Source organism: Stegastes partitus, unplaced genomic scaffold (assembly GCF_000690725.1).
Source record: "Stegastes partitus isolate 25-593 unplaced genomic scaffold, Stegastes_partitus-1.0.2 Scaffold9, whole genome shotgun sequence".
Classification (NCBI taxonomy): Eukaryota; Metazoa; Chordata; class Actinopteri; family Pomacentridae; genus Stegastes; species Stegastes partitus.
Genome location: NW_007577740.1, coordinates 1,103,349 through 1,118,110, shown reverse-complemented (window position 1 = coordinate 1,118,110; position 14,762 = coordinate 1,103,349). Strand labels below are relative to the sequence as shown.

The 14,762-nt window shown below is 40.0% G+C and overlaps 1 protein-coding gene across 1 annotated transcript in view; it reads left to right on the top strand.

The window, feature by feature from the left end:
• sipa1l1 (signal-induced proliferation-associated 1 like 1) overlaps positions 1-12,098 on the top strand; it is an 87,894-nt gene extending 75,796 nt beyond the window's left edge. The window contains exons 19-25 of the mRNA XM_008284667.1: positions 772-963; positions 1,655-1,823; positions 2,246-2,480; positions 3,704-3,871; positions 3,969-4,080; positions 6,403-6,481; positions 7,995-12,098. Coding sequence (XP_008282889.1) covers positions 772-963; positions 1,655-1,823; positions 2,246-2,480; positions 3,704-3,871; positions 3,969-4,080; positions 6,403-6,481; positions 7,995-8,138 — 1,099 coding nt within the window. The 3' untranslated portion in view covers positions 8,139-12,098. The remainder of the gene's footprint in view (positions 1-771; positions 964-1,654; positions 1,824-2,245; positions 2,481-3,703; positions 3,872-3,968; positions 4,081-6,402; positions 6,482-7,994) is intronic.
• Positions 12,099-14,762: the final 2,664 nt, after the last annotated feature.

Sequence of the window (14,762 nt, the reverse complement as noted above, 5' to 3'; positions counted from 1 at the left end):
GGCTAAAGTTTCCACGTTCTGTGATGATTTTGGGTACCATGTTGTCTGCTGGTGTTGATCCACTGAGTCCAAAGTCAACACAGCATCTACCTGGAAATTGTAGAGCACTTCATGCTTCTGCTGGGAAGCTTTATGGAGATGCTGACTTCCTTTTCCAGCAGGATGTAGCACCTGCCCACAGAGCCAAGACTACAACTAAATGGTTTTCTTGACCATGATACTCCTGTGTTTGATTAGCAAGCCAACTCACCTGACCTAAACCCCCATAGAACCCCATAGAGGGTTAAAAAGAGGAAGATTAGAAACAGTCAAAAATAAAATACAGAATAGTGAAAGGCCTCAAAGCAACCTGGGCTTCAATAACAGCTCAGCAGGGCCATAGACTCATCGCCTCCATACCATGCTGCATTGATGCAGTAACTCGTGGGAAAGGAGGCTCAATCAAGTATTCAGTGTATAGATAGACATCATTTTTAAAAGTTGGGCATTTAAGTATTGTGAATTCTCTTTTGATTGATTTTAGGAATGATTCTAAAAATTTCAGATACTGGATTTCAGATTTTCATGAGCTATAAGCCATAAATGTCAAAATTAAAACTAACAGAAAATAAGGACTGACATTTTTTTGCGTGTATGAATATAGAACATGTGAAAGTTTACCTTTTTGAAATAAATTATGAAAAAAAATTAACTTTTCACAAAATACAAAATAATTGAATATCTCTTAACAGTATATCCCTCCTCTCTGTATTTCTGTTCTTTCTTGCTCAGTGCCAGGCACTCAGGCCACAGCTCTCCACGAGAGGAGTCATCCTCTTCAGCCACCTCCCCTTCATCCCAGTCCTCAGCGTCCCCTGGACCCAAGAGCTTCTACCCCCGCCAGGGTGCTCAGTCCAAGTACTTGATTGGCTGGAGGAAGCCCGGCTCCACCATCAATTCTGTGGACTTTGGAGACACACGCAAGTATGGGTAATATTTTTCAGGGTGCTGCTATGTTTGGTTCAAACTGAAGTTCTCTTAGTTATTACGTAAAGGCTGTGAACTTAGGTTTGCAGCCTTTACATAATAAATAAGTGATGCAATCATTTATCACTGCAGTTGTGGACAGAGGAAATAACTGAACCAAGGACCTGCTGGAATATGGTCTACTTGTTTTAAACCTCGCAGTTTCTGCAGGGACTGGACTAGTGCTATACAGTATAATATAATTTATTCACATTCACAACACAACACAGTGAATCATTTTGTGAAGGTTCATGTTGCTTTAATATTGGCAGTGTGCTTTTTTCCTTCATTCCTTTTTTACATTGGGATGACCAAATTGAGATTTACATTGATTTACTGCAGAATGTGAGACCACGCTATAGTCATTCTTGTCTTTTTTAATTTATTTATTTTTCCTTGCTGTTAATGTTTTTCAGTGGTAATAATATTGATGCTACTTGATTACCCCCTTGTGGCTGAAGAGAGTATTGTGCTAACAATGTCACTTATTGTATTTGCCAATTAAAAGCTTTAACATTGACACTAAATGACCACATACCTTTATTATTTTTCAGTGTTATTTGGATATATGGACAACACATTAATAGTGCAACATGCATAATTTGTCTCACGACTGTGGTTACTTTATTTGACTGTGTGTATGTTTTAGGAAATCTCCAGGAGAAGGTGGAGGAGACGTGGTTCCAACCCCAGCTGCCAGGCCATCTCTTAGAGACATGCACTCGCCTCAGTCTCATGCAAAATCTACTATGGAGGAAGATGTGAAGAGGCATAGTGCTCCAGATAGTCCCCCTCCGCCACGCAAACACAAGGAAAAGGTACTTCTGCAAGCATGTTTGTTTATCTTGTTACAGAGACAACCAAAAGAACACAATAGGGATTAATGCAAAAACTATCAGCTGCTTTAGCAGGTGTTTCTGCTGAGTAGAGCTACACTAGTCTATTTCTAAGATATTGCATCTGTTATAGGTTCACATGAAATGTGAGTATCTGTTCAGTCCATCTTATATTCTATTCACTTTTTTTGTTGTTGGTGTAAATTTTATAAGCAAATATCCATTGTTGAAAGCAGGCATTAATTAACATCTGTTTGTAGCCAGAGTTTTAAAAAGCAATGAATGGGTCATTCAACTGTAACAACTTAGTTTATTGATGAAATATATTTGATATACAGTAAATTCTTTTGGTAGCAAATGATTGAGTCTGACCTCTCGCCCTGCACCTACCATTCTGTTAACAGCATGGCCAGAAGTCTCCGCCAGGCCAGCCTCTCAGCCGCCGGCGCTCCCTCCATCGTACCCTATCAGATGAGAGCATTTATCGTGGCCAGCGCCTTCCCCCCCTGAGTGACTCAGTGGCTGAACCAGCGCTTGGTGCTGATGTTCTCTTTAGCTGCTCCACCCTTCCACGCTCACCCACCACCCGTGGTGTGCCCCTGAGACGGCCTTCCTATAAGCTAGGAGTCAAACTCCATGGTAAGGATCAGGAGTATGGTGACCCTCTTCCTTTAAAACCTTTAGACATGTACAGTCGTCAACAAAGGTTTTCATACACTTGTAAACACCATGTATATCATGGTAGTCTTAAGTTTCAAAATGACTCGTCACTTTTTTTTTCCCATAAATTTTCTATGATGGAATCATTGAAACACATGCACATAACACATTTGTCGCAAATAATCAATCATGCATTTAGGTTCTTTTAGAGATCTCTTAAAGGTCTTCTGAAATATTGCAAAATCTGTGGGGTCAAAAATGTACATAAAGCAATGCTATTATTCAGTTAATGTCCCTTGGCCAATTTCACCTCAACTAGGCTTGCAACTTTTGGTAACTGTCCCTAATCTCCTGACAAGCAGGTTGTATCTGTGACCAGTTCCCTGACAGAATTGGTACAGTTAAACTACATTTATTGGCTGTCTGAAACAGACTTTTTTCTTCAGCACAGCCCACAGGTTCTTGATGGGCTTTAAGTCAGGACTGTGGAGAGACCAGTCTAAACTCTTAATTCTATATTTTTTCTTTGATGTTATTTGGGGTCAAGGTCTTATTGGAACATCCAAACCCAACCTTGTGCCTGATTTAGGTTTTCCTGAAGAATGTAGCAGTAATTCCACTTCTATAGTATTTAATTTGCTTTGTGTAAAGCACTAGTTGGGTGGCCCATGCCTTCACCCTGAGTCGGTTGAAATAGATTTCAGCCCCCCATGACCCTAGTGAGGATTAATCGGTGGATGGATGGATGGATGGATGGATGGATGAGTCACTGGAAACTTAAGACTGCCATGATATGCATGGTCTTTACAAGACTTTTTTTGTAAACTTTTGTTTGTTTTGTGTATCTGAGTATAGTTTAGTGGGCTTTCAGTACAGGGATTACTTAGAAGTGAAGCATCTCGTATTTTTTTTTTGACACAATTGTTAAAACTTTAGGGACCCTTATCTATTTGTATAAGACCATATGTGGTTATCATAACTCTAAAAGTTATGTGTTAATGATATCCATGGATTCAGGACATTGCAGGACCAGTAGGGTAATGCATTCATGCTGGTTGTGTGGTTTGAAAGGCTGTGTGTTAGAGCTGATATTACTGTTCCAGATGTGTATCTACTGCCCTCTTTTGATTGGAAATGCACACTGGTCAAAGATTTGGAAAATTCATTTTACATTCATTTCTTTCCTCAACTTTAATTAACAGGTGACCTTTCAGCATCTGACACATCACTGGTGGATTTGGTGGAGCGTCATCGGGGACCTCTACCTCAGGAGCTGATGCCCCTTCCATCATCAGGCAGGGAGTCACTAGAATGGACACACCTGGTGGATGTGGCCAACACATTTGAGAATGAGAGAAACACACATTATGGTATATTTTGTCTATTTATATCATTACTACATACAAATACACCTCTTTATGGTAATGACCTTTATTTCACTTTTGTACATTTGATGTCCCTTTCCAGTCCAGAGAAGTTATGTATTTGGGGATGCAAACCATCGAAGCAGTGGTGCCTCCAGTCCCCAACAACCCCACATAGAGCTGCAGCCGGCTCCAATGTCACGGCCCTCATCAAGGTAAAACTATATGCATCATTCTCTAGTTTTGCATTTTCAATTTGCAATACATACTATTGAAACACAGCCGGTAAACACAGGTGGCCCCAGGACTCCAACTCATAATTTTTTTTGACAACATGAACTGAATCTGTTGCGTTCTTTTTTGAAGGAGGTCATATACAGACCCTTTCCAAAAAATTTGAATATCATGGAAAAGTTTATTTATTTCCATAATTCCATTCAAACAGTTAAACTTTCATAGATTATAGATTCAGGGCCCACAATTTAAATGATTTCAAGTATTTATTTGTTTATTTTTATATAATTTGGGCTTCCAGCTCATAAAACCCACAAAAATAGGAATTCAAAAAATTTGAATACTGTGAAGAAATCAGCCCAAATTTTGCAGGGCATGAATGTTTTAAACTGAGTGTCACACATTAGTCATCTACTAAACTCAAAGCACCTGCACAGGTTTCCCCAGGCGTCATTAAATTGCTTCAGTTTGGTTCATTTGTCTCAGTTTGGTTCAATATGGGGAAGACTGCAGACTTGACAACTGGCCAGAAGACCATCATTGATACCCTCTATAGGATGGGTAAGCCACAAAGGTTCATAGCTAAGGAGGCTGGCTGCCCACAGAGTGTTGTGTCCAAGCATATCAATGGAAAGGGGAAAATGTGGCAGGAGAAGATGCACCAGCAAAAGAGATGACTGTGGGCTTCAGCGGATTATCAAACAGAGAAGGTTCAAGAATCTGGCAGAGATCCAGAAAGAGTGGAATGAGGCAGGAGTCACAGCTTCAAAAACCGCCACATTCAGACACATCCGGGAGATGGGCCACAACTGTCGGGTTCCTCAGGTCAAGCCACTTCTGAGCCTGAGCCAGCGTAGGAAGCATCTCAACTGGGCCAAGGAGAAGAAGGACTGGACTGTTGGCCAGTGGTCCAAGGTCTTCTTTTCCGATGAAAGTAAAGTGTGCCTTTCATTCGGAAATCAAGGTCCAAGGGTTTGGAGGAAGATGGGTGAGGAACAGAACCCAAGCTGCTTGAGGTCCAGTGTGAAACAGCCACAGTCAGACATGATTTGGGGCTCAATGTCCAGTGCAGGTGTTGGTAAACTCTGCTTTCTTAAATCCAAGGTCATCGCAACAGTCTACCAGAATGTTTTAGAGGACTTCATGATTCCGTCTGCTGAGGATCTGTGTGGAGATGCAGATTTCATCTTCCAGCAGGACCTGGCCCCTGCCCATACCGCCAGAAGCACCAGAACCTGGTTTGATGCCCATGCCATCACAGTGCTTGACTGGCCAGCCAACTCACCGGACCTAAACCCCATTGAGAATCTATGGGGTATTATCAAGAGGAAAATGAGGGGCACCAGACCCAAAAACAAAGAAGAGCTGACAGCAAGCATCAAGGACATCTGGGCTTCCATAATTTCCAGGCAATGCCACAGGCTGATTGCCTCAATGCCACGGCGCATCGAGGCAGTGATTAAGGCAAAGGGATTTCCAACCAAGTATTGAAGATTGATATGCCGTTTTGAAAGTATCATATTTTGATTGATTTGATGTGATCCTAGTTTCTTTCTTTTTTGTCTGCAAAAGCTGAGAAGTAAATGGTGATTTCTTCACAGTATTTTAATTTTTTGAATTCCTGTTTTCGTGGGTTTTATGATCTGGAAGCCCAAATTTTGTAAAAATAAACAAATAAATACTTGAAATCGTTTAAATTTTGGGCCCTGAATCTATAATCTATGAAAGTTTAACTTTTTGAATGGAATTATGGAAATTAAACATTTTTTCCATGATATTCAATTTTTTTGGAAAGGGTCTGTAGTTCGCTATCTTAATTAAAGCAAATTATAGTAGTTTACTGCTGAGACAAACACATTCAATCCATCGTTTTCTCATTGTGTAGCACCTATTTATGCAGCTCCAAATGTGTGCTTTTACATGTTTTATTATATATTCGTGTTTTTGGGTTCACAATAATTTAGATTTTGTTGGAAACAATTTTAATGTTATTGCAGTAAGTTCCACTACAACAAAAGACAGTTTAGCATCTAACCAGAAAATACAAGCAGTGTCGAGTGTTTATAGATTTAAGTAGATCACTAAATGTACAGAGTAAGCAGGACAGTACATTATTTCCTTTATTTCCATTGCTTGTTGTTAGGTGCTCCACAGGTACCACAAAGAGAATCACTGGTGTAGTCAGTATTTACTCATGGTTATGAAGCTGAGATTGAACAAATTTTAAATATAGTTATCCTCTCTTTATTACTGAAAGTATTTACAAAACCTGCTTATTGTATGTGATTGTTTTTGTTCCACAGTGAGGGTCACATAGGGCTGGAGAGGAAGGTCACTAAACTAGAGGCCATGGTGAAGATGCTCCAGGAGGACCTGAAAAAGGTGGGTCGGAACACTCAACCATGACATATATGCATACACGTGTATATATACAGTACACATGCACACATGTATGGGCAGAGTTCCAGCTGATTTGCATGCAGCACGCAAGAACATTTATCTGCATGTATACCACAGGATTCTTTTCTGGATCCTATTTTCTGTTCACGTGTCAGTGGAGAAGAAAAATGAAAGGCTTTGGCTGCTTTGCATACAGTGGAGCAGGGAGCAGGAGGTCTAAATAAATTTGTCGTTTTCAATAGAAAATACACAGTCAGCAGTTGAGCCCTGCTACTGTTGTTTTGGTTTGACTCTGCTGCTCATTGTTGTTGACTGCTGACTCAGCAATCCCTCAAACGATAATACTTATATCAGGTGGATTAAGACTAACAGTTTTTAAAACTGATTTTCCTGCTCACTCGTGCACTCTTTCCTAGTTCAGTTCTACATTTTTGGTACTGCAACTGTGTCATAAAAACTTAAAGGATGCAAGGCTAAGTGATTCTTCAGTTTCATGCAATTCTGGCAGATTTACTGAAAACATATTAAAACTAAATGAAAACATGCTGAAATGATCTGATGATTGACAAAAAAAATAATAACAATAATAATAATTCATTAGCTACAGTTCTTATCAATTAATTTATATATTTTTTCTTTCTTTTTTTTCAGTAATGCCACATTTCAGTGGTCCCAAAATCTTCAATATGAATTTTTGATGATTTGCTTTGTTTTGAATATCTTTAGATTTTGGACTGCAGATTAGATAACATAAGTCAAATGAGGCATCACTTTGGGCTCTGAGAAAGCTGTCATACAAATGTGTTATTGTTTTCTGAGATTTAATAGATAAAATGATTCACCTGATTGCTCTGAAGAAAACACACAACAAAGTGGAGCTTTTGTTTCTGCAGGAGCAAGTGTGTGCCCACAAATATTCCTCATAGTTATATATTATGTCACCTCGCTCATAGTTGTGGAAGTCTAATAGGTCCCCTGCTGCTGCAGTACTGTGTTCCTTTTGAAGATTTGACTCTAGTCAGCTGCTGGTTGCTGACTTTGTAGCCTATCTAATGAGTCTGACCTCCTAACAGTGAAAACTTTTTATGCCTGTAACTGCAGTAGTTTGATGGGATTTATGTCTTGTGCAGTTCTTGAGAAACTTTCAGCTGTCTGTGAAATGTTGGAAAGCATCATTTTTATGTTTTGAAATGGCAGTAAGTCAGTTTGACACAGAGAAAACTAATATGCTTCACTTTCCCCTCCTTGCACTGACCTCAAGCCTGTAGCAATTAGCGCAGCTGACTGACAGCATGAAGCGGCTCCCTCCAGATTTATACAGTTTCTTTTAGCGTTTTCTTTAACTGGCTAGTTTGACCATCAATATTCACATTTATGCACCAAACTTGAGCTTTACTTTTATTGTGCTTTTGAGCCTTTGTCTCAGCAAAGCATCCAACTGCTAACAACTGGTTTAATTTAATAATTTCAACCAATCTTTCTCTGTCTTTTACAGGAGCGGGAAGAAAAGCTGCGGCTTCAGACTCAGATCAAGAGGCTATGGGAAGATAACCAGAGATTGCAGGAGGAGTCCCAAACCTCAGCTGCTAAGCTCAAGAAGTTCACCGAGTGGGTCTTCAACACCATTGACATGAACTGACTCCCACCTGCACATTTTAACTCACACACATGCACACACAGTACATCAGCACACAGTCTAGGCAAAGATGCAGGGGTGGGTCGACACTAACAACAAATTTGTGCAGAAAATGGAGACTTGTTGAGCTTCATTAGCCTTATGCTGAACCTGTCAACCCATTGGCTTCAAACACCAGTAAGTTACACTGTCGACCAGGCTCAGTCTCCACAGACCCTCTGTTAAACTTCAAAGGATAAAAATGGATGTCACTCATCAAGTCAAGAAACTGATCTCTACTCTCCTGTGGGGCCAAGAGAGTTGTTGAATTGATCTTTTCCTCATGTGACAAATTTTTTTCTGCAAATTGCCAACTAGGAGGAAGCTCCTCTCCTCCTTCACTTTCTTAAGAAGTCGACTTTTCCTGTTGCAGTTATTCCAGAGGTGAACATAAATACTCTCCCCTCCTGCCATCTTTCCTCAGTGGATGTGCTTCTCTTTTTAGGACAATGTTTGGTCTTTTGCATTTCTTTATTGTTCGTTTTTCACCTATTTTTTTTTTTTCCAAACGATGGCCAGCTGCTCTGAAAGTCTTTTGTGCCAAATCAAACCTACGACAGCAGGGGGTCTCAGAGACATCCAGGGGATGTAAAAGAAGAGGTCTTTGAAATGACACGCAAAGTCAGACAGGTACGCAAACAAACCTAGGCCAGCCATTATGTGTTTGCTGGAACACAAACAAACACACAATAAATCTGGAGCCACAGCACCAGACGACGTAAGAAGTTTTCACGTTCTTCTCGTGTAAATGGAGTAAAGAATTTCGTCACCTGAAGATGAAACCACTGAACAACCACTGTGGCTGTTCCACCCACAGCCACCAATATGGTTGAAACCTGGATTTGAACTTTTTTTTTTTCCCCCCCTGTGTCTCTCAGATGTGGATTACAGCATTCTTTCTATCTCTACAGCACAAACCTTACAGAGGAGTATATTTAAAAGCCATTGGCAAGCGGTGCCATAGAACAGGACTGATCAAGAGTGCTTTGGTCTATCCCAATTTTATGTGTCTTATAAGCAATAGAAAGAAGTCAGGACTCCTGTCTTTCTCCAAAAAAGGGAACGTTTTCTCTGGGAAGAAGCTTGAAGGGGGAAAAGATGATTTAAAGGGTACACTTACCACCGATCTCTGCTGCACAAGAGCCTTCATCCTTTTCCACCGCACATCCTGCTATAGTGAAAAAGGAGAGGGAGGACTCCGCTCATCATCCCACTGCCTGGAACACAGAGAGCCAGCTGACAATACATGACAGAGACTTTTTAGTGAGGGAAAAATTGGAGTCTTTTTTTGACAGGTTAATTTATTTCCTTGTATTATAATTCCAATAAATAAGTTGTTCTATTCGTACAGTACAACTGACATCAGTGTTTAGTTCCTCAAAGCAGTCACTAGCTATATTATTTAAATGGTTTTTGTTCTTAATTCTGGCTAAAGCCTGACTATATGCTTTTTATTCTGTGTTATGTTGTATTTTGTGGTGCCCAAGCCTGCTGTTGTGTTGCTTTCAGTGCCCTCTAGTGGTGACCAGTGGAAATGTCATGATTTGTAAATGTGCTGCCAGTCACACTGTATTTTTCCAATGCCTCTTTAGCAATCTGACAGATATCAACCAGGAGGCCACACAAAACACACAGAACAGCAAGAATGATCAGAAGCCAGCTTTGAGAGACAATCAAAGTTTTGACAAAAGGAGCAGACGTAAGATGTACTTGTATGTGCGTGCGTGTGGATGTTGTCTGTGCATCGAACATCTATAGTTTTCCTCAGGTTCAGCTTTTGTTGGGAACATTAGGATACAAAAGTAACATGTTCTATGAAAACAAAACCCATGATGGTGAGAGGGAGCTACAGTACCTGCTGTACCAGTGGCAGTGTGTTTGTTGTCATTGTGCGAATGTGCATCAGTCTATCCAGCTGTGCCTACAGTCACTTATTTTGGTCATTTACTCCCAGGCAGAGCAGGGACGTGCCTTTGAAACAGCACCTGGGGAACAGATAAAAGGGAAAGGCTCTTCTTCTTCATCCTGAAAGATAAACACACCTGGTTCAGTAACACACACACACACACTCACCTGACACACTTCTTATTTTTTATCAAGTTCATACTCACAGTTGTTGACTCGGCCGCATTAATGTTTATCCGGGGAAACTGCTGTGAGGCTTCAGCCTTTCTCTTGTTCAGATGCATATTTTTACTGAATACAATCAGGCAGGCCAGCCTCCCGACGCAGGGACGAGTGTGTGAAGTGTGTGGAAATCGTCTGTGTGTGTGCCTTTGCATTCATTTACATGCATATATATCAGAGGGACGGGCCACTATAATGCAAGAGTGTTCGAAGATGATTACCCCAAGTCACAACACAACTTCCAACACAAGCAAACCACGAAGTTATTTTCGCAACGAGGTGTTTGACACAACAACAGCAAAATGCTGGGGTTAATTCAGGTCACTGGAGCACGTCCATTAAAACTGTTATAGGGGTGTAAGCCTTACTTCTCCGTCTTTTGCCATTAAAGCCCTTTGATGACAACAGACTTCCAGTTTTTAAATCCCTTAAGTGAATTTGCATCTTAAATTGAGGGAATTAAAACCCTGCAGCATATGGCACAAATCAGCACCCAGGTCTGAATGTAAAGACAAGCCTAAAGAAATGTGATGTTTACTATAACTGACATTCATTCAGCTCTGTGGTTGTGCAGAAAAAATGAATGGAGTCTTAATGAAAGTCTTGGTTCTGTTTTAAGAATCTCCTGTCGGTCCATTTCAACGGCAGTGACACCAATTGACAGTTTGTAGCCGATTCGGTCGTTTTAGAAGTTTTACAAGCTGGCCAGTTGTGAAAATTAGTCCAGTAGTCATCCAGTAATGTGAAAATCCTTCAACTATTCACAAAAGATGAGTCATCAATGCATAAATGTTCCGGATCCATAAAGGTTTGACTGTAAATTGTTAACTATGAACACTGGTTTCCTGTCCATGAGTAAGTTAATGCTTCAATGATGACTAAATTACCTAAGGCAATGTTTCGTATTTTATTGTACATGGAAAGTGCTCTAGTTTTTTGTATTTCGAATCAAGTATGGCCAAATGATAAAGCGTGTAGTAGTGCAGATGTTTTGCTCGCATCTTTAAAAGTGTTCATCAAGTTGGACGTTAGATTCAGTTGTCGACTATTTTTCAAAGACAGAAACACACGTATGCCAGTCCAGTCTTTCAGTTGTGAATGTTGCGTTATTTTACAGTGCATATAGGTTTTCTTTCCTCAGCTTTGTTTTTGTTGCTTGACAGAAGAATATTGGAAATGGGAATGTTCAGATGTTCAAATGTTCCATTTTGTAATATCTTATTTTTGAGATCTTTTGCACAATGTTTTATATAAAGGATTGCGTCTACAGGTTTTGGATATAAGACAGGTGAATCGATCCATTCCTGTGCAATCTTGTCTAGATATTGCTCCGTAGTTTTCCTGCCAGTGCAGCTCCTGACATACAGAGGAAGGTGCTTGACTTTATTCACTTCAAAAAAAAATGTGAGGCCTATTTTTCCTTAAGCATCACTGATCAAACAAGAGCAGGCTGGATGGAGTTTGCGCCATAGGGATGCTGGTTTTCAGTCACGCACAACTTGCAAGGTCAGTGATTGCAGCAAGGGAGGAAGGTTTCACAAAGCTCAGAGATGCAGCCTGCACTGCTGTGTCCTGATCCGTTTTATTTCCTCCTGCAGGAAGAACAAACTAAGCAGGAAGGTGATCAGCTCTGACTGGAGATAAAACTCACAATTTGAAGAGGACCATACGTTTTACAGAATTGAAAGTACTGTTTACATCCCAGATCCATTGTCTTTGTAAAATGTAAAGGTATGAAAAAGACATTTGCAGTGATCACAGTATTAAAGTTTCTGAAATAAATAAATGCCATATTGATCCGTGGTGCTGTCTTTGTGTTATAAGTATCTGGATCTCTTGCTTACTTTTTAAAGAGTAAGACAATTTGTCATAATGTTTTCCTTACTGACTCAAACACTAATAGCAGCTTACTTTGAGTCAGAGGGGAAGTGGATTTGTCTTTGCTGTCTCCAGCACAGCTACTGTCTGATTGTATCTTGCGGTGAGTAACTACACAGCGAGCAGAGGGTGAGAGGTTTGGATTTGACCTGTAGCTGCCTCCGGCTCCTGTTGTTCTCCATCACATTGATTCACCTGATTGCATTTTAACTGTTCTCACAGCCAGAGCCAGAAACCTACTCACTCTTTTTTTTTCTTCTCCTCTCTCTCTCTAATTATGCAGTAGCCGCTGCTCAAAGAGATGGCAGGAAACGATAATAACATGACTCAACACAAAAACATTTTTAACACTGAACTGTACTGAAGAAGCTCTGTCCTGCTATACTGGAGCTATACATTATACCTGTGTGCTGTGCTGTATCACTGACATGTCTTCTGATTTAAGTTGTTTGGCAGGAGAGGATTATTCCAGCATGAGAATGATTCAAGGCACACTGCAGGATCTGACCTGGCAAAGACTTGAATCCATTTGAATACTGTTATAGAGAAAGGTAGAGTAACACAACCCGTTCAGCAAAGAGCAGCTGAAAAAAATGGTCTCAAGAATGGAAAAGCGTCTGCAGAAATTGGTGGAAGTTGGTATCCTCCATGCTGACGAGAACTGTCATCAAAAATAAAGTTGAATACATGAAGTACGGAAAATATAATCTTCTCCAGTAATGAAAAGTGTACTGACTTTTGTTCCTACTGTGTTTCCTGTATTTTTAACACAGTAACTCTAAACTGTGGCTCCGGTTGTGGAGTGGGTCGACCATTGGCGGTACCATCCCTGTCCTGTCTGCATGTCAAGTGTCCTTGGGCAAGACACTAAACTGAAAGGTGCTCCCAATGGCAGGCAAACACCTCAGATTACAGCTTTGCTAACATTGGTGTGTGAGTGTAAATGTTAAAAAAAAAGGGTGAATGAAAAACGTGGTAAAGTGCTGCGAGTACCACTAAGGTAGAAAGACGCTATATAAGTGCAGACCATTTGTCATTTAAACTGCTACTACTGTTAAACCAAGAAGTCAGCAACTGTAAGGTGGTACGCTTTAGAATCCCTGACATTTAAATAATACTGAGATGTAATGGATCACGCACCACACTTTTACAAGAGACAAAGTATTATTTCTATAGCTGTAGTGTTAGAAAATAGTGTAAAATAGACAACTGTTTCTGTGCTTTGTTTAAATAAATAGAGCAACTGTTGCAAAAAAGTTGTTCTTAAAGTGTGAATGAAGCACATATTTCTGTCCTCTTTGCAATCCAGTAAAAAATATTGTGAAAAATTTGCTTGTAGTTAAAAAAAAAATATGTTCACCAAAACGTCTGTTTGGAGCTGTTATGAAAATCACTTATGTTTTAATATAGTTCAGTTTAACATCAATCTTAGTCTCCCAAACTCTCCAAAATGTTGGCGCTTGTGTTGAATTTGGTCTTCCAGGCAGGTAAAGCACAGACTTCACTTGACAGAAACACTTGAACCTGAAGCAGAATATGAGATTCTTTATCTTGGGTAGTGATAAATGTAGATGTGATCATCCTTAATTAAAAATATTCATGGTTTCCTTCTGTGAAGAGGTCATAGTAAAGTATCTGTCCTATTGAAATATTAACCACAAAAATCTGGCACGATCAACAAGTAGCCACTGTCTAGTTTACCTCTAATTATTATCACCACAATAACAATGTAGTCTTATCTGAAAACTCATTCATTGCAGACAGATGCAGGGGTTTTATGCTTCACACAGTCCCGTTTTTATTTTCTGAATAATGTTTTTGTGATGTTCAAGTGTTTCAACAAACTCAGAATAAGCACCTAAAAAAAGAAAAAAGTACACATAAGAAGTAACGCGGCAAAGAGAACAATAAAGCGACTTGCCGGCTGCCACCTCTGGACCATGTGTTTGTTTCCATCAGTCCTCCTGCAGGGATGCTCGGGGCTGTTTGAGGCCAGCACAGCAGTCACAGCAGTGTCAGTGCAGAGCAGAGGAGGAGGAGGGCTATAATGCGGAGGTGGCCACAGATTAGTCATCTTTGGCACAGGTGGAAAATGTGGGGGATGAATCACCTGGGGTTCCTTTCAAGGATTTGTTACATAGAGAAGAGTACTGAAGTGTGATCAGGAGGAACTGCAGCCTGCTGTGTTTTTGTGCATATAAGAGTTCATTTGCAAAGAGCATCATTCAGGATCTCCAAGATTCTGATTTCCCCAGCCAGTTTAGACAGGAAAACTAATAACCCTTTTTTTGAACAACTGCTCCACTACGAAAATGTCAACGGCTTTGAAGTGCTCGAACCAAATTATATTTTGTGTAGTAATCAGTTGAAAGAATTATTTGAAGCCAATTAACACCATGCACCAACAGTTGAAACACTGCAGGTGCACAGGGTAAAGATTTACAATGAGTTCACCACTAAACTTTCTGAGTTGATTACTCACATTAAGATGATTACAAGTTTTCTGTAATTTTTATCTTTAAATATGCTGATGAGGCATCATCTTATAAAGAATGTGCTAGTTTGAATACATTTCTAGAACTA